The sequence below is a fragment of the Podospora pseudoanserina genome, chromosome 3, assembly GCF_035222485.1.
Source record: "Podospora pseudoanserina strain CBS 124.78 chromosome 3, whole genome shotgun sequence".
NCBI lineage: Eukaryota > Fungi > Ascomycota > Sordariomycetes > Sordariales > Podosporaceae > Podospora > Podospora pseudoanserina.
In genome coordinates this window covers 3,945,456-3,968,029 of record NC_085922.1, presented here as the reverse complement: position 1 = coordinate 3,968,029, position 22,574 = coordinate 3,945,456, and the positions used below count along the sequence as shown (strand labels likewise).

General features: G+C 52.8%; 9 protein-coding genes across 9 annotated transcripts; 1 reads left to right on the top strand and 8 right to left on the bottom strand.

Moving 5' to 3' along the window:
• Positions 1 to 2,162: 2,162 nt before the first annotated feature.
• QC764_310662 (uncharacterized protein) lies at positions 2,163 to 3,071 on the bottom strand (the record flags this gene model as incomplete). Its single annotated transcript, XM_062946181.1, has 2 exons — positions 2,163 to 2,640; positions 2,698 to 3,071. 2 exons carry the CDS (start codon positions 3,069 to 3,071, stop codon positions 2,322 to 2,324), a joined length of 693 nt encoding a protein of 230 aa, XP_062802322.1. The 3' UTR covers positions 2,163 to 2,321.
• A 534-nt stretch (positions 3,072 to 3,605) lies between these two features.
• QC764_310660 (uncharacterized protein) lies at positions 3,606 to 5,915 on the bottom strand (the record flags this gene model as incomplete). Its single annotated transcript, XM_062946180.1, has 1 exon — positions 3,606 to 5,915. One exon carries the CDS (start codon positions 5,913 to 5,915, stop codon positions 3,606 to 3,608), a length of 2,310 nt encoding a protein of 769 aa, XP_062802321.1.
• Positions 5,916 to 6,191: 276 nt separating this feature from the next.
• QC764_310670 (uncharacterized protein) lies at positions 6,192 to 8,598 on the bottom strand (the record flags this gene model as incomplete). Its single annotated transcript, XM_062946182.1, has 5 exons — positions 7,896 to 8,598; positions 7,378 to 7,826; positions 7,044 to 7,315; positions 6,350 to 6,985; positions 6,192 to 6,293 (listed from the first exon to the last, which is right to left on the bottom strand). Exons 1-5 carry the CDS (start codon positions 8,207 to 8,209, stop codon positions 6,192 to 6,194), a joined length of 1,773 nt encoding a protein of 590 aa, XP_062802320.1. The 5' UTR covers positions 8,210 to 8,598.
• Positions 8,599 to 8,727: 129 nt separating this feature from the next.
• Positions 8,728 to 11,034, bottom strand: QC764_310680 (uncharacterized protein). The gene is made up of 2 exons (XM_062946183.1): positions 10,386 to 11,034; positions 8,728 to 10,327 (listed from the first exon to the last, which is right to left on the bottom strand). The coding sequence occupies exons 1-2, from the start codon at positions 10,781 to 10,783 to the stop codon at positions 8,860 to 8,862; spliced, it is 1,866 nt and encodes a 621-aa protein (XP_062802319.1). The 5' UTR covers positions 10,784 to 11,034; the 3' UTR covers positions 8,728 to 8,859.
• Positions 11,035 to 11,946: 912 nt separating this feature from the next.
• Positions 11,947 to 13,353, bottom strand: QC764_310690 (uncharacterized protein; the record flags this gene model as incomplete). The annotated part of the gene is made up of 1 exon (XM_062946184.1): positions 11,947 to 13,353. The coding sequence occupies one exon, from the start codon at positions 13,351 to 13,353 to the stop codon at positions 11,947 to 11,949; it is 1,407 nt and encodes a 468-aa protein (XP_062802318.1).
• A 262-nt stretch (positions 13,354 to 13,615) lies between these two features.
• On the bottom strand, positions 13,616 to 14,698 carry QC764_310705 (uncharacterized protein; the record flags this gene model as incomplete). The annotated part of the gene is made up of 1 exon (XM_062946186.1): positions 13,616 to 14,698. The coding sequence occupies one exon, from the start codon at positions 14,696 to 14,698 to the stop codon at positions 13,616 to 13,618; it is 1,083 nt and encodes a 360-aa protein (XP_062802317.1).
• Positions 14,699 to 14,881: 183 nt separating this feature from the next.
• On the bottom strand, positions 14,882 to 16,676 carry QC764_310700 (uncharacterized protein; the record flags this gene model as incomplete). Its single annotated transcript, XM_062946185.1, has 4 exons — positions 16,230 to 16,676; positions 15,941 to 16,166; positions 15,552 to 15,879; positions 14,882 to 15,487 (listed from the first exon to the last, which is right to left on the bottom strand). The coding sequence occupies exons 1-4, from the start codon at positions 16,642 to 16,644 to the stop codon at positions 14,882 to 14,884; spliced, it is 1,575 nt and encodes a 524-aa protein (XP_062802316.1). The 5' UTR covers positions 16,645 to 16,676.
• Positions 16,677 to 17,141: 465 nt separating this feature from the next.
• QC764_310710 (uncharacterized protein) lies at positions 17,142 to 19,551 on the bottom strand. The gene is made up of 4 exons (XM_062946187.1): positions 18,858 to 19,551; positions 18,312 to 18,797; positions 17,767 to 18,252; positions 17,142 to 17,685 (listed from the first exon to the last, which is right to left on the bottom strand). Exons 1-4 carry the CDS (start codon positions 19,280 to 19,282, stop codon positions 17,514 to 17,516), a joined length of 1,569 nt encoding a protein of 522 aa, XP_062802315.1. The 5' UTR covers positions 19,283 to 19,551; the 3' UTR covers positions 17,142 to 17,513.
• A 343-nt stretch (positions 19,552 to 19,894) lies between these two features.
• On the top strand, positions 19,895 to 22,270 carry QC764_310720 (uncharacterized protein; the record flags this gene model as incomplete). The annotated part of the gene is made up of 3 exons (XM_062946188.1): positions 19,895 to 20,374; positions 20,433 to 21,200; positions 21,253 to 22,270. Exons 1-3 carry the CDS (start codon positions 20,103 to 20,105, stop codon positions 22,268 to 22,270), a joined length of 2,058 nt encoding a protein of 685 aa, XP_062802314.1. The 5' UTR covers positions 19,895 to 20,102.
• Positions 22,271 to 22,574: the final 304 nt, after the last annotated feature.

Below are 22,574 nucleotides of genomic sequence, written 5' to 3'. Positions count from 1 at the left end.
ACGTTCCATACAACCCAGCAATAAAGTAACTACGTCATTCGTTTAACATTTCCGAGTAGGTACCTAATTGAAAAATCTGATATCTAGAACACTTGCCCCGATACCGTACCTACCTTGGGTATTGTGTTTCGAGAATCCATCATGGTGGATTCATGTAACCCAAGAGGCTGCGGTCTGGGTGGACTCAGTCGGCCCGTTACCTTAGGTATACTGAAACCCTGGGTTGCATAACGGGTAGAAAAGCTGCATCTGATACTGAATTTCAGGGCATGATGACGAGCTGAAAAGCCCTGAGAGAGCCGGTCACGAAATTCCCTGATCTTTCAGTTATTGATAAATTGGACTTACGTTGAGAAGTAGCCCCGAAAAGACTCTCTTTTCAAGCAAAGATATCTCTGTAATTCAGTGTTAACTACCTACCTTAGTATAACTACCTACTTTGCCGGTGAAGAAGAAATTGGATGTGGACCGTCCCCTCCATGTCAAAGCAAGACCATCATCCCAATCACTACCACTAACCAACCCCACACATCTTGCCCGGCCAAATTCCCTGCCGTCCCATTTCCCTTCTCTTCCTTATCACCAACAGAAGTCAAATTAGCCTCATAAAACCACACAGTAATGTTGCCCCCCCCGATCCAAGGCCCGGGTATCGACGTCACTACTATTTTTCTTTCCAACTTCGAAGCTGGAATCTCTTTTGTTTTCATTGTCGCCGTTACGGAAGGAATTGGTGCTAGAAGTCGATCAAAGAGACGTGGCATGGCGGAGGAGAATGCCTCGACGATGTCCGCTTTGTCTTGTTCTTGCAGTATGTATGTACTGACTGGGTCTGGGGTGGGTGTTGGTGATGAAGGGGTTATAGTTTGGGTTCCTGTTTTCGTTACGCGGTTGAGAGTTGTGTAGCCCTGGAGGTTGGTGGTGACGACGGTTGAGCTAGTAGTTATGATGATAGGTGTGGGTGCACGCGTAGGTTGAGCGCTGACAGCTACCGAGGTCTGTTTCGTGCTTGTTGCGGTTGCGGTTGCTTTACTTCTGCTCCAGGCATCGATCCTGCTGATGTGCTGCTTCATGGGCGTCGGGATGGGTCTCAGCGAGGTTGAAGTCAGTGGATTGAACAGGCCATTCTGACATTCCATATTCTTGCACGTGTCCGTGTCGTTCGCTATCAGGTACCCGATTCTAAAAAGATCGTCTTTGGGGAGAGATAGTACGGCCAGGAGTGCTAGTGGGCCTTGCTTTAGGTAGGGTGAAAGTGGCTTTGGAAAGAGACCCTTTTGTATGAGGTTATCGATGGCTGGAGTGTATCTGTAGTCGAAGTATTCAACGAGCTCAATCTCTTCGGGAGTTGAACGTGGTACAACTACTTGAAATTTTGACAAGCAGTAATTGGGCTCCCCCATGACATACGTTTTAAGAGTAGACTCTAGTTGGCATGTAAAAAGACTCCAAAGCTCGAGATTATTCTTGATAAAAATTGTCCTTGATGGGTACTGCTCAACTGTGGGGGTAAGAGGTCTCAAAAGTGACAAACTGAGAGGGCGCGGTATTTGGGGATTTGTTGTGTAGGTTCTCACAGGGAAGAGGCGTCTCTCGAGGCTCCTATTTGCCGGTTAGTTACCTAGTTCTTGTTTTGAAACACTTGCTAAACAGGTTTTGGACACATACCCTCGCTGTTGGGAGGACTCAGTTACCCCAGCGAAAGCCAGAGATAAAGAGCAGAGGAGAAGAAACGATTCGCCTGGAAACATGGTGTCAGACTAGCTAGATTCCCTTCTCTTGGCCAGAGCGCGATCTGTGTTAGGACCAGACTGTCATGGGCCGACTTCGACCTGTGATGAGCGAAAAGCATCAGCTTAATATCCTCTTGAGTCTGGTTGTGCAATCTGCTCCGCCTCAGACATTTTCCATCTTGTCAACGCCACATATTGATAAACAGCCAATGTCTGGTGTGCCGCCAGGTCTATTGACGACGCCATTCCTGTCCCTTTAGGTGCCAAGAAGGAACTATTGGTCTGGCCAAGAAGTCGAGACGCATCCAGGCCTGACTTGTCAGGTTGACGTGTGTGGCACAGCCTACCTCTTCACAAGCAATCCGTTTTCCAGTTTCCTGTCTAGAATTTATCCAGCTGCAGGGCAGTTATAAGCGTCCTTCTCTCATAATCGGAGGTTCTGTCATCTACACACTTATTGAGCAAATGCTTGAGTGGAATTCATCAGTTGTCATCAAATGCAATGCGCATGAACTTCTCATTCAAAGTGACTTAAGGTAGGTATCAACCCTCTGCCTGACAGCATCGCAGTCTTCTGGCATCGCAAGTCTAAGCCTCAGCCTCCTCTTCACCGACGGGCTGAACAGGTCTGGTCTTTCTGCGCTCCGTCTGCTGATGGGGCTGTGCATGCTCGGCCTGGCTTCCTCCTCCAGAAATTTGTTTGCGAACAACCTGATCAACCCCGTCCTGTCTGTTCTCGGCAGCCACTTCTCTCTTCTCATCCTCTTGACCGTTCGGCCAGCCTTCGGGCAGCACCACATCTCCGTCTGCGACACCCTTGATCCCATCGTCTTGGCAGACCATCTTGTCGGTCCACTCCTGTGGGCATTCAAGGTACAGTTCGGTTTGTCCTACAATCCAAGCGTCGCTGCTCTGATGTTAGCATTCGTGTCTTGTGCGCCCCCAATCATTGGTCAAGACATACCCCCACTCAGGCCCTAGGCAATCAGGAAGGGTCTTGTTCAGGGTGAAGCTTGCAACGTTCAGGTTGAGCTGCAACCAGATATCGAGGTTCGGATCAGACGGGATCCCATAAAATTCACAAATGTAGTTGGCTCGTAGGGAGCAACGCAGGGTGTCGGTAACTTCAGTGTTGGTGTTGGTGAGCGTGAACGTGGCGTTGCCACGCTGGAGCACTTCGTCGCCAGTATATTCCACCTCGAGATTCTCCACCACCCACAGGCCAGGTTCGCTATCTCCTATGCACCTTTGCTGTCTTGGTGACAGGTGAGACGAAGCAGGTATGGCCGAGATGGAAGGCAGCAACGGAACGAGCGCGGTGAAGAGGGAGAGCTTCATGATGGTGTCTATCAATCTTGTGTGGTCGGACAATGCCCCAGCGTCTCAGATAAAAGACTTTCTCCAACTCTTTATATGCTCCTGTCTCGCATCTACGTCACCTCGAAATACCCCTGAGGTATAAGACAACCCCGCATTGGTCTCCAATTCATCTACAATAAATCGGTGGGGGCAATTAATGATATCGCGGGAACCTGCCATCATCCGCTTTACCCGACTTGCCAAGTTGAATGCGACGCCGGCAATAGGAAAGATTGTCGGCAGCGTCTCGGCGCTTTCGCTGTTAGACGTCAACAGGGACAAAGGGTACCTTAACCAAGGTACTGGTGCTAGGCAGCGCCACTATCGACTGTTGCGAGACACCAGAGAGGGCATGAGCCACCAACAGTCCTGGGATGAAACTAAGAGAGTTCCGGGTGTTACGGATGAATGACAGTCGGAACTTTTGTTTACAATAGAACGATGCTTGCTAGTTACTTTGCAACATTGTTGTTCTTCAAACCATTCTACAAAACGAAACCCCCCAAAGGCCGCCTAATCCAACACAACCAACCCGCCGTACGCCTTGTGGGAAATGGCCTGCTTGACCTGGTCGTATGGATCTTTCCTACGCTTCGCCTCTGGCTCTACCGTGACCTCCTCCCCGTCCTTGGTCACAACCACGGCCATCTCCTCATCCTCTTCCTTGATTTCGTCAAACCCAGCACCACCTAGGAAAACCTTGAGCATACCCTGAGAGTACCCGCTGACAAGAGCTGTGCCAACTTGATCAGCGGCCACGGGCTTGGGGGCGATGTCATATGAGCCGGAATATCCACCTCGACCCCCGGCCAGGTTCCAAAACACCAGCTCGGGCATCTCATAGCCCGCATCCTTGAAATCCTGTTGAATCCGCTCGAAGCTCGAAGACCACTGACCGGCACCGTACTGAGCCGAGTTGAAGTGCATGTCGCTAAAGACAAACACTCGCTTGACCATGTCCTCAGGCTTGACAGCATTCTTGATGGCCATGGGCAGGATCAGACGGCTGAAGACGGCACAGAAGTCTGTGCTGGCGCCCCAGTCCGCCCTTACCATCTTGTTGTATTTCTCACCCAGACCCTCACTGAGGTCAACCTTCTCAACTTTGGGATCTGTGGAGAAGGTGATGAAAGCTCCACCAAACGGAGGCTTGGTGACTTCAGCCACCAAGAGCGAAAGGCCAATGGAACTGTCCATGGGGGTGGTGCCATCTTGGAAGACAGGACTGCTCATGCTCCCAGAAACATCGCACACGGCGATGCAGGATTCCAGAGTGCCAGAGTCTTTGATGCGCTGGACAAGTGTCTTCCACTGGCCGTCAATCACCTTGGAGGTGGCAGCACCCACGACATCAGCCTTCATTTCCTTGAGCGTCCGCTTCTTCTTCGTTTGCGAGCCGAATGAGTATGTTGAACGGTCTGATGCCTCACGTGCGGCCTTGATGAGAGTGCTGGGAAGGAGGGTGGCACCACTGATCTGGGTCTTGCCAGTTGAAACGTCGTCGAGGTACTTCATGAATCGAGTCTCGTCCTTGGCTGCAAATATTGGGGTGTAATTGTTCATGGCCACAGACGGGACGCGGTCGTACTTTATCTTGTCGAGGGTTTTGGCCGACAGCTTGCGTTCGACAATGTCCAAGTGCTTGCGGAGGGCGGAGATATCCTTTCGATAGGCCTCACGTGCATGACGAAGGTACAGCTCACGATTGCCCGCAATGTCAGAGCTAAACATGGGTGCAGGATACATCAGCTCAGCGATGGTCGAGACGACAAACGTGTGCTTGTCATGAAAGCGGTCTGTTGACGGAGCCCACTTGCTGCAGAGCGAGATTTGCTTCTTGGCCTTGTTGTCGCCGTCTCTCAGGAGGGCGATGTCCTTCTTGAGCTGCTCGGCAAAGAGACGCGAGACAGTCAAGTGAAGTGCGCGGTACATGGCATCCGATTGCAAGAGTGTACAGGCTTGATGGTGGCGGGCATCGCGGGTTTTGGCGCGCTGTTCTTTGGCCATTTCCTGGTCGTATCGCACCGATGGTTTCGTTTCGCACTGGATATTGAGAACGTCGCGGGGACTGGCGAGGACGTTGAGCTTTCCGTTGGCGGCAAGAGCGAGGAGGTTCAAAAGATCCTTCCAATAGCCATGAGACATGCCGGTGACGACATCAAGGCCGGGGGCGTCCTCTCCTGTCGTTTCGGCTTCCACCATGACGAGATCCTCTTCGAACGCTTCGCTCTCTTGCTTCTTGGCCGACGTCGGCTTTGGAATCACGGGGCTGCTGAGCAAGTGGATGTTGCTGATCAAGGTGAGGGGGTGGTGCTCAGCCAGCCATCCGGCGCACCGGTAAAAGGAGATGCGCGAGCTCTTGCCGAGATGTATCGACCGGGCGTTGAAGATGATCTTGAGGGTGGCGAGGGGGTCCTCAGCCCAGGCAGCGGTGAGAATGCTGTCGAGACGATTGCTATCAATGACTTCCTCGAGCTCGGTGAACAGATCGACAAGAACACTGTTTGAAGACCGGAAGGTGACATCGCCATTCTCGGTAAGCATTTTGTCGTCGCTCAGGTGAAAGTCATTGACGCTGGTAATATGGGCTAGAAGGCCATCCATAAAGGCGTTTGTTGTTGGCTGAGCCGCGGCAGCTGCATAGCTCTTCTTGTTTTCGACCTTGACGTCGGGTTTGGTGTTGCGCTGAAGCGTCTGTTCGAGATAGGTGGAAAAATCCTCCTGTGACAGCCACAGGGCGTCAAGCTGGGGGAGGAGAACTGGACACTGGGACTTGAGAAACCAGGTCTCGTCTTGCTGCTTATTGTTGCTCTGGTCTGCCATTTCGATTGTTGTGATGGAATGACTGTTGGTCGACGACGAGATGGTGAAAGAGTGGGAAAGACTGAAGTGTTGATAAAGAAAAAGACAGCGAGGACAGCTTCTGGCAGCACCGACTTGACTCACCGCCGAAGAACTTCTTTGAATTGAAGATCAATTGTTGGCTGCTGGTTGGAAGCTGCAGGCACACAATGGATAGCTCCACATGAGGACGAAAACTAGGTGAGGACGACGCATTGCCCCACCCTCCCCCATTCTGCGGAGTACCCCTCATCAGCCCTATGAGCTTTCATCTTCATCCGCATCATCTTCGACGATCTTGCTCCCCTCTGGAGGGAAGCGGGAAAACAGCAGCATGCCGTACGCGAGAATGGCAATCGCCTATGTCACATCAGCTCTTGGGCCACAACAGTCTTGATCACTTTTGGCACACTCACAGCATTGACAAAAAAGGTAAGATGCGGCTTCCCGACCTCAGCCAGAGCCGCAAATACAAAGCCGAACAAGCCCTGTGTTGACAGCCGAGCAATGTTTTCCACCAGACCCAGTGCGTTTAGTGCGTCCGCACGTTGAGATGGGGAGCACATTTCAGTCATGACTCCCTTGGCCGCCGGTGCTGACCCAGATGCCAGCGGGAGCAGAAACGCAGCAAGAAATATATGCCACCTCTCGGTTGCAAAGGCCGTGCACATAGTCAGTACCCCATCCACCACAAGGCTGATTCGCAAGAAATACAGGTCGAATTCGGTCCCCTCATCCTCCTTGACCGGCTCCGCGTCCACTGGCTCTTGCTCGGCAAAAGATCCGATAGGTGCTTCAAACTCTTCTGGGTTGGTTGCCAGGTGAGCCGTTTCTTCATGGCCATTGCCGTGGTCATGGTGCTGTTGCGCCTCTGGATGCCGTGTCATGTACCAACATCGTCCCCTGTTGATGATGCGGGGGAAAGCAAATATTAAAAACATACCGCGCATAAAGGCAAAACCTGACGTCAACCAGCCATTCTCGGTCTGTTTGAAGTCAAACTTGGCTGTGGCATAGAGCTGCATAAGCAGCGGCGCATATCCTGTTGCCAGCTGTTGTCGTTTTGTCAGTCTTAGAAACACCCACAGAAGGAGACGGGAGCAGGCATACCACACCGAGAAAGATGCCGGCGCAAAGAACCATCAGTCCGTAATGTTTCGTCACGGTCCCGTTCCGAGACAAGATTCGCTGTGGCAGCAACACTCTCAGGGGTGTAAACAACTGGGAGATGCCCTGGCCTCGAGCTTTCTTTGCACTGCTGATGGTGCTTGCATCAATGTATGGCACCACCATAGCCACATAAAGCGTTGACAAAAGAAACGCGCAAAAGGCTACTTCGAAAGGCCGGCTGATGCCCCAAATATCACCCATCATGCCGCCGGCTAAGTCACACAGTTAGCGTCATGGAGAATACAACTGAGTAAAGGTAACTCGCTCAAGTAACCCAGGCCTTGGCCAAGCATGATACAGCCCTGCAGCATGCCAAACACGGCTGTCCTTCTCAGTGGGGGCACCACTTCGCCAGCGATGATGTTTACAATCAACAGATACCCAGCAGGTCCGCCAATGACCGTGATAATCTGCGTGCACTGGATCATCAACATTCCCTTTGCTCCTCCAGCCATGAGCCCCAGAATCTGCGTCGACACTCGTATGCCAGGGACCAGGGTCTGAATCATCAAGGCATACTTTGGGCCAATTTTTTTGGCTGTCCAGCCAGCAACAAACAAGTTGATGGTTCCGCAGAACGTGGTAGACATTCCCAAGATGGAAAACTGCGTGGCCATGCCGGCGGCGATCTCGTCTATGTTGCAGCGGTCACCGGGGCCGGTGTAGGGTGGGTGAGTGGAGTAGTAGTGATCGCATTGCATGAGGTGGAAGGCATAGAGGATTCTGCCAACGTGATTTCGCCCACTCACTTAGCTTCACCGGGAACTTGATCATCAGAGCTGGGGCACTCACGGGACTTGGGTGAAGCTGAAAGACAGGGTGATGAGAAAGCCAGCAAGAAGAATCTGACTCTCGGTCGAAGGTTTGAGTGAGGTCCAGATCTTTTTCAACCGCCTGCGATCTTTTTTGGGCTGGATGACATCATCATCGTCTTCGCCTTGGTGGTCTCTGGGAATACCAGGGCCGTCAGGGGAAGCACCCGAGTGAGAAACAGTGGTGTGAGAGACGCTGGTGGACGACAGTAGGGGGGTTCTCTCATCAGCTGCTTCAGCCATGGTGCACCCGTTTGGCAGGGTTGTTTGGCAGCCAACCTCAGAGCGGTCCATGGGGGGTTTTGGTGCCGCTGCTGGTGCCGGTGGCGTTCCTTGGCAAGACTCGTCAAATTGAGGCTCTGAGAGCCGCAAAGTCACAATCTCAAAGAAACACGCGGGACGGGAAGGTGGGTGCCAGGGACATGGACATGGCGCGAAGCCCAACCTAGGAGTTGTTTGGTTGCGGTGAAAGGTTCCCCTGCTTTGTTTCCCTGTGGAGCGTCCTCGTTATCGGCGGATGGGTAGTGCGGATCCCTAGCGGCGGGAAACTGTGGATAGCATGTGGAGGCCAGAGACGATGACGGTGGAGTGAATGCGCAGCGCAGGTTATTTCAGCTGACTCGGCTGGTATGGATGGATGAGGCTCTGGCAGTTTTTTTCAAGTGGGAAAACCAACTTGCCGATGGGGTTTGTTGACTTTTCAACCTCGAATCCGAACCTGCAGCCGATATCGCCACCCCACATGTCTGCTGGACGAGGGCCAATTACATGCCAGACATTTCACAACACTGATTTTCAGTTTCACAATACAATTGAAAAAAAGATTGTTCGAAGGTTCAACATTATGGATTCATGCAGTCATATACTCGCATTATATACACCGTCGTCGTCATTAAAGTAAGTTATTTACAATTCTCTCCTCCCAGGCTCACAACAAGCGTCTCTTAAAGCTTCTTGCAGAGTCTGGTGTCTTGGATAACCTCCCAGTCCTCGGTGCCGGGGGTGGCAATTGAGTAAAACACTCCCAAGGGATCCCACTTTTTGCGGATCTGCTTGAGGCGGGGGTACTCAGAGCCCCAGAAGTGGCCCTGCCAGTTGGGTTGGTAAGGGTCAGCCTCGTTGACATAGGTGGCCCCAGAGCCCGAGGCGTCGCGGAGCGCCTGATCAATGGTGTTGGTCAAGACGTTCTGGTAGTCGGCCTTGACCGCCTTGCTGGCACCCAGAGGGACGGGCAGGACAGTGATGACAAAGTCGGTGGCATTGCGCCACGAAGGGTGGGTGGCGCTGTTGCTGACAGGAGCGCCGTAGCCGGGGTTGAACAAGTGACCGACAATGAAGGAGAAGATGTCGGGGCGGGGCGAGAAGACCGTCTTGAAAGCCTCAATGATGCCGTCGTTGTTGGTGGCAACGTCATTGTGATCAAACAACCAGCCACCCGTCAGGGCAGAACCACCGGCAGCCTCGGCCTCGAAAAGATCGACATAGAGGTCGAAGAAGGTCGGGAAGGACTTGGGGTTCCACTCATAGGAAATCCCGTTGGCGGTGAGCTCAGCAAGCATGGGGGCAACAATGGCATTGAGCTCGGCGACCGTCTTTCCAATGGCGACAAAAGGCTGAGCGCGGAGGGTGAAGGGGAAGAGCTCATAGTAGACATAGAGCCCATTGTCGACGAAGTGATTGGACCACTTGTGGAAGATGCTGGTGGCGTTCCAGTAAGCGTCATTGTCAAAACCAATGTGGGTGTTGTTGACATAGAAGGTGGCACCGGCAGACGAGACATCGTCGAACGTCTTCATGGTGACGGACAGGATGACGGCAAAAGCTGAAGGACCACCGCCCTTGAGAGCCCAGAAAAGATCAGAGTTTTGGGCCTCGTTGGCAGTGACAAAGTGGCCAGACGCTGTGATGGCCTCAAAGGCGAGAACATTGTCGGCAGAAAGACCCTTGAGCGTAGTCCAGGGACCGTGGCCACCGCCCTGGATGAAGCCACCAGCAACACCAACGGTTGGGCATTCGCCAGTAACAATCACCTTGGGAGGAACCTGAGCATGGCCCTGCTCCAAGATGGAGCGGCCCTGGACACCGGCAGCAATGGTCACGGCAGGACCAGAGTACGAGCCGGGTCCGGCATACGACGAAATCCAGTTGACATCCTGGAAGCTGTGGGTGTTGATGATGAGGGAACCGGCACCGGTGCTGCGGCCGATAAAGTCGTGGCCGGTGTTGCGGATGACTAGGCGGATGTTGTTGCGGCGAGCAAAGTCAATGCCGGCCTTGATGTGGTTGCGGGTGGTGGCAGAGATGACATAAACGCCATAGTAGCCCAGCGTGCAGCTGTCGGTGGGATTGAGAGTGGGCCGGCAGGTCTCGTTGGTGAAGTATGTCCAGAGGGCGGCACCCGGCTTCTCAACACTAATATCATCCAATGTCAGTCACGGTCAGGCTTTGGCTCAAAAAGGCCACAACTCACGTCCACATCTCATCCTCCCAGTTGGCATGCACGTCAGCGCAGGCGGCAGCATCGTAGGTGTTGACAGTGCCCAAGGGACCGGTGAAGGTGTTATAGCACGACGCAGCAGGGGGTATGTGAAGTTTCAAGTTGCCACCCACGGTGGTATTCAACTGATTCCACTTCCATTGCTGAGGCCAGCAGAGCTGACCGGGCGAGCACTTGCAGCCATAGAGCTTGCCGTTGTGGTGGGTGACGGTGAGGTTGGCAACGTCCAAGAAGTCAAAGAGACCGCCGAGGAAGGACGTGGTCGACGCGGTGGAGGTGCTGTCGGTCGAGACCTGAGGGGCGGCAGTAACGGTCTGGAGAAGGCCAGAGGCGGCAGCAACGGCCAGCCCAACAGAAGGAAGGTGGACCATCTTAACTGCGGTTGACTCTTTTTGATGAAGGGCGAAAAAGAGGTACAGAGAAGAATCGACGGGATTGTTGTTGGTTGGGAGGCACCGTCATAAATAGTACATTTTCCATCTCCCCCAATCATTGCCTCCTCTGTGCATGTACCCCCTCATTCTCCCCTCACCGAGCAGGGAGTGGCAAAGCAAGCTGCCGCTGGAAAGGTTGAAGCGTCCACCCCCAGCCAGAAACAACTCCAACTCGCGATTCTTCTGAGGGGCTTCTGCAAAACGCCATGGAGGGGCTCCACCGGGAACATCCCGAACCGGCAATACGAGCGAGTCTAATGCAAGTCAAACACTCGGGAATCCCCTCGGATTCGGCATGGCAACCGGGGGGTGCTGGTATCGACTAACCCCCTTATGGGCTAGGGACACCGCCAAGGGTGGGATTGCAACCCTGCGGGCCGGGAACCGAGGAGTTTCTTTTTGTCTTGTTAGCCTGGGTACCTGGCGATCCGGCTTGTTCGGTGACTATCGACCATCCGCAGAGCTAGAAAGAATAGTGTGTCTATAGATTTGGGTGATGAGGAGGGGACATGCACATCTAGACCATGATGCATGGTAACATGGCTCGTGGCATCATGCAGTCGCCCTCGAATCTGGAAAGAAACATCGCGTGGCAGTGTACATTGATGCAACTCTTCAATTTGGTTCACCGTTGTATCAATGGCACCCCCGGCATTGCCTGTGCATGTCAAATCTCCCTGCTGATTGATACCGCAAACATGCATCATCAGTTAGTTTCTCTATATGTCCTAAGCGAACTAAAATAACGTGGTCCATCTGCTGCAGAGAGAAGTCACAAAACGTTGCAAACATGATATGATTATGTTCCTCAGTCTCTGCACACTCTTCTTCTTCACCGCTATATGCAGATATAGGATGTCCCCGCACCGTGTCCACCGCGATTGTAAATATTTTCAGCCTGTCCCGCCGTCTCATGCAGCTTGTCTCCATACTCGCTCGCCCTACTCCAAGTGGTCCCCGCTTACGCAGTCCAAGTTATGCAGATGTACACACCCTGGCTGCACCTTATCCCCGATGCCCACGTGGGAATATCACCATGCATGTCGGTTTCTCCGGCACCTGGCACCCGGGACAACAACCCACCACCGGCAGTTAGCCACTCACACAAGTACCTGCAGACCCTTCTTCCTTCTCCTCTTGTCTTTCTTCTTGACCACCCACATCCATACCCCGTACATGATGAATACCGCAACCGTGATGGGAACAGTAACGGCCCAAAAGAGCGCAAACTGTGGTCTTGTCCCCACCCTCATGGTAGACCCTGACTCTGCCGCTGCCGCTTCATCCCACTTGAAAAGCGGGGTGCTGAATAGTGCCGCGATGAAGCTACCAGGCAGGAAGAACATAGCTACCAAAGCCAACATCTTCATGCTGCTCGAGTCCTGAAGGCTGGAAGCAGCGATGCTCCGAGTCGCCGAGGCTGTGTCGAAAGCGATGGCGTTGTCTTGCTGTGCAATCAGGTGGAAGAGGGCCCGGATCTGGATGTCGATGCGGGATTGTGTGTACGTCAACTCAGTCTGCTGCATGGTGGCACGGTGGGAGAGCAGGGAAACCCATGCTGTTGGCGCGCCAGCCGGCTGTTGTGCCGTCTCCGTTTGGAAAGGCAGGGTTTGATAGAAGCGATAAGAGGCCGCATTCGGCGGTTGCGTCTGATTACGTTGCGTTGCTGCAGGTAGCGGAGAAGAGGAAGAGTGGTGACTGATGAGATGGTTGATTTCCTCGACAAGCTTCAGCTTGCGAGCACCATTTGCCAGCTTGGCAGCGCACCCGCTCATCTGAGCTGACAGCTGACCGAGTTCCCCCGCCGCAGGCTGTGTTTCTCTTCGACTAGTGAATCTGTGGTGTCCCGTACGAGCCTCCACCTCACGAACCACCTTTTTGATATCGTCCAAGGTGCTGTCTAGCTCGTGGGCCAGTAGTAAGCTGCAAATAAGAGCCGGGAACATGGCATCGGTGGCCAGTGCCGGCCCCCAGGTTGACTTGAGAATACGGGACAACTCGGCCCTCTCTTCCCCCTCAGCAAAGATGACGGCATGAGTTCGAGGGGCTCCGATGGTGGTGATGTTGTAGGACCATGAGACTGCCAACTTTGGGTGATAGGTGACGGTGAAGACGGTGGAGTTATCCCGGCCGGGGCATGCGGAGACACCAGCAAAGGAGCTGCGAGCATAGTCCATTGCAGACCGCAGTCCCCACCTCTCCGCCAGCTGATCCAGAATTCTGGTTGATGGGCCAGAACGACCCCCTCCCACCACCACATCTTGACCAACCCACACGATGCGGACCGCCCGGGTGCCTGTCCCGGAAAGGGAGGGGAGCGACTGACAAAAAGGTTCGTCGAGCCAGTTGTCGACGTCAGGCGAAGAGATCGTTCGATTTTGAATAAGGCTTTTATTTTTGCCCTCCGAGTCGACCCATATTTCAGTCACATCAAAAGTGGGGGACTTGAAGACATCGTGCTTGTCCCAAAGACTGTGCCGTCCAAAGTGTTGGTAGACGTCCTCCATGCTGATGATGTTGGCTGTTGTTGGCTGGTTCGAAGAGATGTTGATGTTTTTCTTTTCCAAATTCAAGTTGGGTCAACTTGAGTTTATGGTCTATCGCCCAAAGAGGCCACCGGGAGCAATGAGTTCTTGGAAAAGTCCTGAAGTACGGGCTGTGCAAGCCACAAGGCTGTGATGTGATTTGTGGAGATTGTGCGGGGAGGCCCCTGCGCAGCTTCAGCTAAAACTACCTGGTAGGCGTATTGGTCATTTATTGCACAGACATCTACCCTTCTGCTTCTTCTTCGCCAGGTACAGGAAATAGACTGTTGATCAGACCAGCGACGTCTCTCTCGTGAAGGCTGGCTGGTAGATAGAGCCATTTCCCATCAATCCAGGAACGATTGGGCAGGTAGGCTTCGAGCATGTAGTAACTGTCTCTGTGGAAGGGATAGTCGATGGTAGGCGGCCCCTCGGCTTCGAGAAAGTGGTCGGTTCCTTCTTGTAGGTCTTGGTCAGTGAGTCGATAATGCTGGCGCTTATTGCTCTTGTTGAGCACCTGGCGTCGGATGGCGCGCGTAGTCGACTCCAGGTGCTTTTCGAGGATGCGAGCATACCAAAGAGGATCGCGGATGCCCTTCAGAACAACCTGCATGTTTCGGTTTAGCAATACCTTGTTCCACATCGGACGCCGCCCGAATGCTATGCGTGGAATTGCTTCGCCTTTATCTAGAAAGTCCTGCCAGTGTGCAAAGTCGACCAGCAGCCCAAGAGCGTTCCAACGATGATAGCATGTCGGACAGCTGCAGACAAGCTCGCCTCGGATTGTGGGTATGTGGTGAAACATGTGACCTTTGACTCTGCTCGTCACTTTCGGATGTCCCATGTGCCTGCGGACTCCCAAGTCTTGAATGTTTTCCAAAAGGACAGGCCGAAGAAAACAAGCTGCCAAACAGGGATATCGCCGCTCGATGATGGATTTGGCGATTCGGGATCCTTCTTGTTTGATGAAATCTCGGTAGCCCTTTGAGACACGTGACATGGCGAAAAGATCGCGAGGTTGACAGCACAAAAGGATGGCGTCGAGGATCTCAAACGGCATATCCTCCAAGCATAGTGGGGTGGTCGCGGTCCGTTTTTTTCTGGCAAGCTTCTCCTCTAGACGACGAGTGCGCTTCGAGCGAAGTGGCAGCCTCTCGGTGTGATCAACGAGTTCCACATCGAGTGCTGGGTCGGGGTCGTGATGGTGGCCGTGGTGTTGCGAGGTGTGATAGTGGGATCTTGGCGCTGCTTCTGGCGGGGTTTGGGGAGCTTCCACTGGAGGAGCTGCTGGCTTTCGCCAGGATTTTCGGTCTGCGACTCTGGGCATTTTGACTGTGTTTGGTGTTTTGGGAAAAGGGCAAAGAAGGTGGACGATATTAAGGTATTTATGGCTGCGCGGATAAAAAGTTTATTAGGTGCTTTTGTGGCCGAGTGAATCTGGCACCAGGACTGGTTGGGGGGACAGGTGGTGCAAAGACGTCATGTCAAGCTACATACCCTAACCCTGACATTACGTCGTTGCAAAGTTTAGTGGTCCCGCCCAAATTCTCAGCCTCTTCCCCCACACTATCAAAGCGACAATGAACAAAATAGCACCGCCGCAGATGCCAGCCTGGATCCCGAAGCTCTGCTTCGTTCCCTGCGCTTCGGCCCATCTGACCTGAAAATAGCTGACGATAAACCCTCCGACAGTCCGGGCCATGTTGAGCCACGCCGAAACCTCGCCAGATGCCTCCGGGTAGCTATCAAGGCAGTAACTACTCAGTGCTACTGTGGTGATCATCATGCCGAAAACATAAAGGCCCCAGCAGACGCTGGTGGCCATGAAGTACCACTGGTTCTCAAAGCACTGCCCGATGAGAACTAGGCCGACAATGACAACCGGCATTGCCAGAAGTACGGCTCGCAGGCGCACCTCGGGCTCGAAATGTCCCTTGTGAGAGCGGATGTACTGCTTGGCGAGAGCGTCATGCAGCCAGTGGCCTGTTGCCTCCCCCAGTGCCACAGCAACCACCGGGGTGAAATAGAAGAATCCCACTTGTTTTGGTCCGAAGCCGTACAGTGGGGTGACAAATATGGCCAGCGTGGTGTTGATGCCCACCGCCCATGCAAACGTCTACGATCGTGTCAGCTCATTTGAGGCCAGTTGCTGACACGAAACAGAATTAAAACAAACATACCAAGGCGTAAAAAACGCACGAGAGAGCTACGATTGGCTTGAGAAGCACACTGACGGTTCTCCAACAAGCTTGGCCAAAGGTGTTGCGGAGATGTCGAGACTTCCATTGGGCGGTGCCGATCAGTCTGGCAAAACGGTTGCCTCGAGCAGGCTGTTGGTCCGATGGTATGGTCCTGTCATAGTATGTCTCTTCCAAAAATGCAACGACCAGTGCCATTCCCAGCACATTCATGCCAAAGTACACCCAAAATGGCACTGACCAGTGTAGTGTTTCTGTCATGAAGGCGGCAAAGAGAGGACCGACGTAGGGGGACATGACAATAAATGATCTGTTTGCAAAAACTTGTCAACAAGTCTGGACAGAATCCATCCATGAACAGAAAAGCTCACGCCCAAATGTTGATCTTCCTCGCCTGTTCATGAAAGAAAAACATGTCTTTGATAAACATTAACCCCCCTGCCTGGCTGACTGTCGAGAAGAAGCCGTTGAGAATACGGGCCGCCATGAATGATTCGAACGTATCTGGTTCGGCACACCAAGCTGCTGTTGCGACGGAGATGAGGAGGAACCAAAAGACGACAGGGAGACGGCCAAAGTAGGCCGAAAGAATCACGACTGCTTCGGGGTCAGACAAGTTTTCTTGTGTTCAAATTGCTGAGAAAGTCGATAGGTACATACCAACCACACCACCTGCGCCCAACATGAATACATTGCCGGCTTGTGAGTGATTCACAGTGTCTGGGGTGGTCCCCCACTCCACGGCTTGCGGGATCAGAGTGACAGCCCCGGTTGCGCTCCCATAGTCAGGCAGAAAGGACACCCAAGACACGATAAAAAGCATGAGGTGCTTCTTGTTCCACGTCCAGTTCAGAGGATCATGCTTATCATCACTGGGCTGGGGGATCAAGACGGTGTGGCCATCCTTGGCAAGTTTGAGCCCTGTTGGCGCGGAATCATCCTCGGCGATGTCAATAATGTAGCCCTCGGTTTCCTGGAACTCATGAATACGGCCTTTTCTGTCTCTCTTTTCGTTGCTATCCTTGGTTCCTTGTTGGGGCTCGACCACTGTCGAAGGGGTGGGTTTGTCAGTCATTATGAGGATAGGGAACAAGTGGGGGGTTGAGGGGGAGCAAATTGCAGATTATTTGCAAGACAGTGACGGCACATTATATATCTTATCGATTGAAGGGTCCCTGCAACTACCGGTGCATCCCGGCGGGCATTAATCATAGGTAAGTATGTATAGTTCTTCCAACACACAAGTTCAAGACATGCATCTCTGGGTCTTGATGTTACACGTACATGGCGATTGTAGGTATCGCACGTCACTCCAACCGGGTAAATTTCTTGTCTGGATGGCCCGTTGGTGTAAAAGTGTTACACCATCAGAACCAACAGACCTCTCACCCGTCTCACGGGGAGATGTTCTATTCGTCGTAATGAACACACGAGCCCAACTTTAATGCATATGACCTCTTACGGTTATCTTTGAACCTTGCATCAGGGATGATATTGCATTCAATATTGAACTATTGACTTTTCTTACCATGATGAATCATCCAGGCAGGTAGGTCGCAGTGATGGAAATCACCCAATTTTTGCAATGATAGGTACCTAGCTAGCCGTGTGACCCCAACCCCCCCAACCGATACGCATAAAGATTTGGTTCAGTGGTCTCTCAAGAATAACCCAGCTGCATACCCACGATGAGCCCGCCCCTTGGTTCGCCAATCAAACATGTGGGGATTTGGAGAAAATCTTGTCGAGCTCTGTCAGCTTCGGCAGTTGGCTCACCCGGTCCTACCATCAGTCCGTCTGGACCCAGCTGCTTTTCCAAGTGGGAAGGAGTCCCAATCACGTCGGAGCTTGGTTCTATTGTTGCTCAAATATGGAAAAAGGCCACAGCCGCTTCTTCTTTTCTGTCAAGGTCTCCTCTCTTTTGCAATCGTCGGACTATCCGCGCTATACCCAGGGTAAAATTGGGCCCTTCTGCATGACTCCATGCCCGGTTTCCCACGTCAAATTTGTAACCTGGAGTGCCACCTCTGTTATCCCTGAGGGGAACTGGCAAATTCCGCCTTGGCAGGCAGTTTTGCCAGTCAAGTCTGCTTGAGCGCTGGCTTCGAACAAGATGCTATATCTCTGTCAGCTCTCATTCAAAACTTCTTGTTGCCATGGGCAACCACTCAGGGGTTAAACAAGGGTTAAAACCTACGCATTACTTGGATCGCGATCATCACAGTACCATGCCAGATCAAACCGGATTTCGGGCGACTTTTCGTGCAAAGAAAGTGCATAACTGCATCTGGCCAATTGCCAAGGCAGTTCTGTTCCCTTCCCAGGGGTGCACTCATGCCAAGTTGCATCGTTGAGCACAGGAATCTTGGAAAGGCTCCACGTTTCTCCGGGCCCAGGATTATAGAAACTGAAAGTCCCCTCGAGTTTTCCGTCATCGGCCGTTTCAATCTTGTACTCGTTCAAGGTAAGAGTGTGGGTGTTGCTGATGGAGTTGATTGTGCAACTTCTGTTGTAGAAAGTGTGAGGGAAAGGCGGGAGCACGGTTTTGTCGATGGCAGGATATCCAGTAAATGTCAATGGTAATGCGGCAGGTAGGGTGCAAGTATAGTCTTTGTGTTTTTTGTCTGTCGGTTTGGCACAATCAAGGCGTGCCTGAATCAATCCCGTGGCACGATAGTCTTCTCTGTTTCAAATGCGTTAGCCGGCCCTCAAATGGCACAAACTAGAAGAGACAAGACCTACGGCTCAATATCCTTGACATTGTCACTACACTTCCACTCTTGGCGAATCCCCAGAATATCATACGTCCTGTCCAGCAGAACGTCGAGCGTGGCATTCTCAGCCAAACACTTTACCCACGGTGTTGAGCCATCGGTAGGTAGGCCCTTCTCGTCAAGTGTCTCGGATTTGCAGACTGTCCTTTCGCCGCTGGAATGATTCTCAAGATCCAGAGTAAACTCGTATGAACCCTCGCGATGCTGGTATTCCAAGCTGTGGACAGTAAACTCGGGATCCCATGAGCGATCGACGCATCTCCACGCCCTCTCAAAAGGTGTGTAGGGAAGCAGGGGCCATTGAGGTTGTAGATCCATCGGACTAGTCAGCGTGGCAGCGACATATGATCCTCCCATGATGCAAAGCGTCTCTTGACCACGAGGTGTATTCCACTCTTCCAGACAACCTTGAACGACAGGTTCTTCCCAGACACCTTGTCCGTGGAAACTCAGGCTTTGTCACACGATAAGTATCAGTTTGGATGCTCTTGGGGGTTATGAGTACAGCACTCACTCAGAGTCAGTGCACTTCCATCCACCCCTCAGTCTCACCTGAAAGTCATCGAGAAGAAACTGGAATTGCAAGTCTGTGACATTGCAGTTGTGCCATGTTTCCAACTGGGCGCCCTTTGGGTTGAGTTCGATATTGGTCACTCTGCAATCTGCATGTTGGCCAGTAGCGACGTTTCTGGTGTAGAAGCGAATATCGCCTTGAGTGCCTCCATCTGAGACATTCACTGACAGCAGTGCGGGATCGTAGATGGACCACGCTGGCTCGCTGAAGGATAGCCTGAGGCAATCTTCAGGAGACGGGGGAAGAGATGGGTCGTCGGGATCCGGATAGTACTGACGGGCTCCCACAGGTTGGCTGGCTGAGGTTGGAAGGCCGTGGATGTGCTCGAGGGCAGCGATGCCAAGAATCAGTGCTTGAAACAGCATTTTGAACAAGCTACCTGCGTTGGTCTGGTATGCGCCATCGTGATAAGTTTCTCGCTCTACTTGAAGCTGAGGATCCCATTTTGTTATCCGACATCGTTGTCGGGTAAATAGATCAGGTGCACATAGGCCTGACTCAGGCTAATCGTGGGTGTAAGTTGGACTGTGTTAATGAACCATATTGAGACCGGGCTTACATCTCTGGATCCTGAGGTATGAGGCCCTCCGGGATAAAGTGTCAAGTATCTATTAGCACGCATGAGCGTGGCAACTTCTTACCCTGCATGCATCTCGGGAGAAACGTGCGCATATGCATCTGTGTGCCAAGTACATACCCGTACTCTGCGATTCTAAACGTCCACGCCTGATGGTAAGAAAACGCATTTGCGCGCATTCGCAAAACCTTACACAGAAACAACAAAAGTAGCGGACCAAGCACAAGTACAGCCAGTCCAGCGTGTCATTCGGGTAGGTATCCGTTTGCCCTGCAGTTAGTGGCATGCAAAGTCAGCCAATCTCTGTGAGCCTGGCGACTTTTCGATCCAATGAGTGACATGGTTTTCTACGCAATTGCGCCAGCTCGCAATTGGGTCGTTTTTTCCCCTGCTATCGTCTCCATCGACACAAAACCACAGGATGACGGTGACGGAGGCTAAGGGGGTAAGAAGCCCTAATCGGGCTGGTTTGGTAGGGTATTTAGAAATGTTGAGGGGTTTGGCGGGCCAAAGACCAAAAACATTTATTCCCAGTTCCAGGTTGTTTTCTTCCCAAACCCAGTTCTCGATCTTCGCTGTCACGAGCCTCTGTCGAGCAAAGTGACAAAATGGACGGAGCCGAATCATACGTTCACCCTCTGCTGTCCGTAATGAGCTTCGATGATGAGTTCAAATTGCGCGCAAACTGGGTGAACAAATTGAGCTCACAGGAGCAGTCATCAAGATCCCCCAGTCCAAGCAGCGTCACTCCGTCAGAAGGCAGCTCGACCAACTTTTGCGAGTACGCCGCCTCCACAACAAGCAGCTGGGCGACCTCGGCCGGACCAGGGACGGAATATGGGTTTCATGAAGAAGAGGAGGTCAAGCCTGGGGCCAACGAGTACGTGTCCGATTCAGTGTAAACCGTGCGGCAAAGTGACGTGACTTACACAAGCAAGATTGCCCAAGATTCCACCCCAGCGTCCAGAAACACCAGCAGACCGATTAAACCGATCCCTTGGCCGAAGTCACTCGCCGAGTCTTCCCAGCTCTTTACGAAAATCATTCTCGGCTGCTGACAGAGAAGGCGATGAGGCAGACGAGATCGACGAAGATGTCGAGTCGGATTTCGATGCCGATGAGAGCGGGTGTGAGACAGCCCGGCTCGATGAAGAGGACGATGAACAGGAGGATAATTCCGACCAGGATGATGACGATGACGAATGGAGTGGTGAAAACGGGAATCTAGAGTCTCTTGTGATCTCGGCTGTGGACAAGGACTATTCTCTGGCAGCCTTTTTGATTCCGCTGCTTCACCGCGACTTCAACTTGGCTCTCAAGAGTAAAGTGGAAAACTGGCGATGTGCAGCATCTCATGCCGGAGCAGGGGATGGAGCCAAACACGAGTCCTCCCCGGCCAATACTTCGCCGTCCCAGGGTTCGGGTTCGGGTCCGTCTCGCAAAAGGAGGCGTACAGACTCGGACGAAGGGGCAAGGGACGGCCGAGACAAGGATCAAGACGAAGAAGACCAAAAGGACCCTGGAGGCGGCAAAATGGGACCTCCTTCCACCCCTCTCAGCGGAAACACTCGCGAGCCGCTGCTGGCTTGTCCGTTTCACAAACGGGATCCAATCAAATATAATGTCCACGGCGATGCCGGGTCTGGCAAGAAGCATCGGTACAGACCTTGTACAGGGCCAGGGTTCAAATCTATCCAGCGACTAAAGTAAGTCGCCGGGGTCGGTCTCTTGGGACAACCTGCTGATTTGTTGTGACAGGGAACATCTCAAGCGAACACATTCTCCCGTCCAATGCGAAAGATGCAAAGAAACATTCAACCCAGGAAAGGGGGTAGACCGTGCAGAATCCCTCAACAAGCTAGCCGAGCACCGCAAGAGCGAGGTCCCCTGTCCTCTTCGGGACGCCTCTCTCAAAGAAGGGGTTGATGAAGTTCAGTGGGCCATGCTGGACAAGCAGAACCGAAAGAAGAACCAAGAGGTGCACCGGGTGGAGAAGTGGTTTGAGATTTGGGACGTTTTGTTCCCAGAGGTTGCCCGGCCAGAAAGCCCATGGCACGAGATACCCTCTTCGTTCACCTCGGGAACCCCAAAGGACGGCGAGGAATACTTTGTCGATCTCTTTTTCAACATCCTCGACCACAAGATCCAACAAGGTGACATCCCCCTACCCGGCTCTGACCCTGCCGACCCCAATTCATCCAACAATCGCAACCTGGATCTCCTCCGGGACCGCCTCAAGACCGTCGTCCAAAACACCTTTCGGATGTACGTCTCGATACGCGAGAACCTGTCCCCAGAGACATCGTCCAGTCAAAGCCAGAGCCTCAGTCACGGCCACAACCGCCAGCCCTCATCAACCTACCGGTCAACCGGCACGGGCAGTCTCAGCGCGTCACTTCTCCAGCCGCCATTACCTTCCACCGCACCAACTTCAGTCACCAGCGGAACTCCTCAGCAGCAGCAACAAAGCCCCGCGGCCACCTATCTTCCGCCGGGGGCTGCGTATGGGATGGCTCACTCCCAATTCATGCCTGCCGTGTCCCCGGCGGCATTTACGGGAATGGCAGACGACGGGACAGCCACAGCCATGACGGCAAGCCCCTATTTCTTCCACGCGGGCAACAACATGTTTACGCCACAGGGATACTGGCTTCATCAAGTCCCGGCCGCGGCCAATCACCCGCATGCCGTGTCGTTTCCGCACCAGGGGCATCTCCAGACCGCAGCTGAGACGTGGCTGAACTGGGGACATGCTGGTGGAGATGGGGAGCAGTGAGTGACCTCTTTTGTCTTTGGCGCTTGGGATGAGAGCTTTCAACTTTGCATCTACATGTCTTGTGCAAACAATTAATCTTTATCTTGGGATTGTCTTTTTCGGAGCTGCCTCTCATCTCTCCGTAGAAAAGCCACGAGAGCGATAAAAGGCATACAGGTCAGGCTGATCTTTTACATGGCGTGATTGTTTGGGTGGTCTGTGAAGAATGATGAAAACAAAATCTCGCTTTGATTGCTCAAGGTAGCTCGAATGATAAACCCGCCAGCGTCGTACAACAATACAACAGTGTATACTTATACCCAAA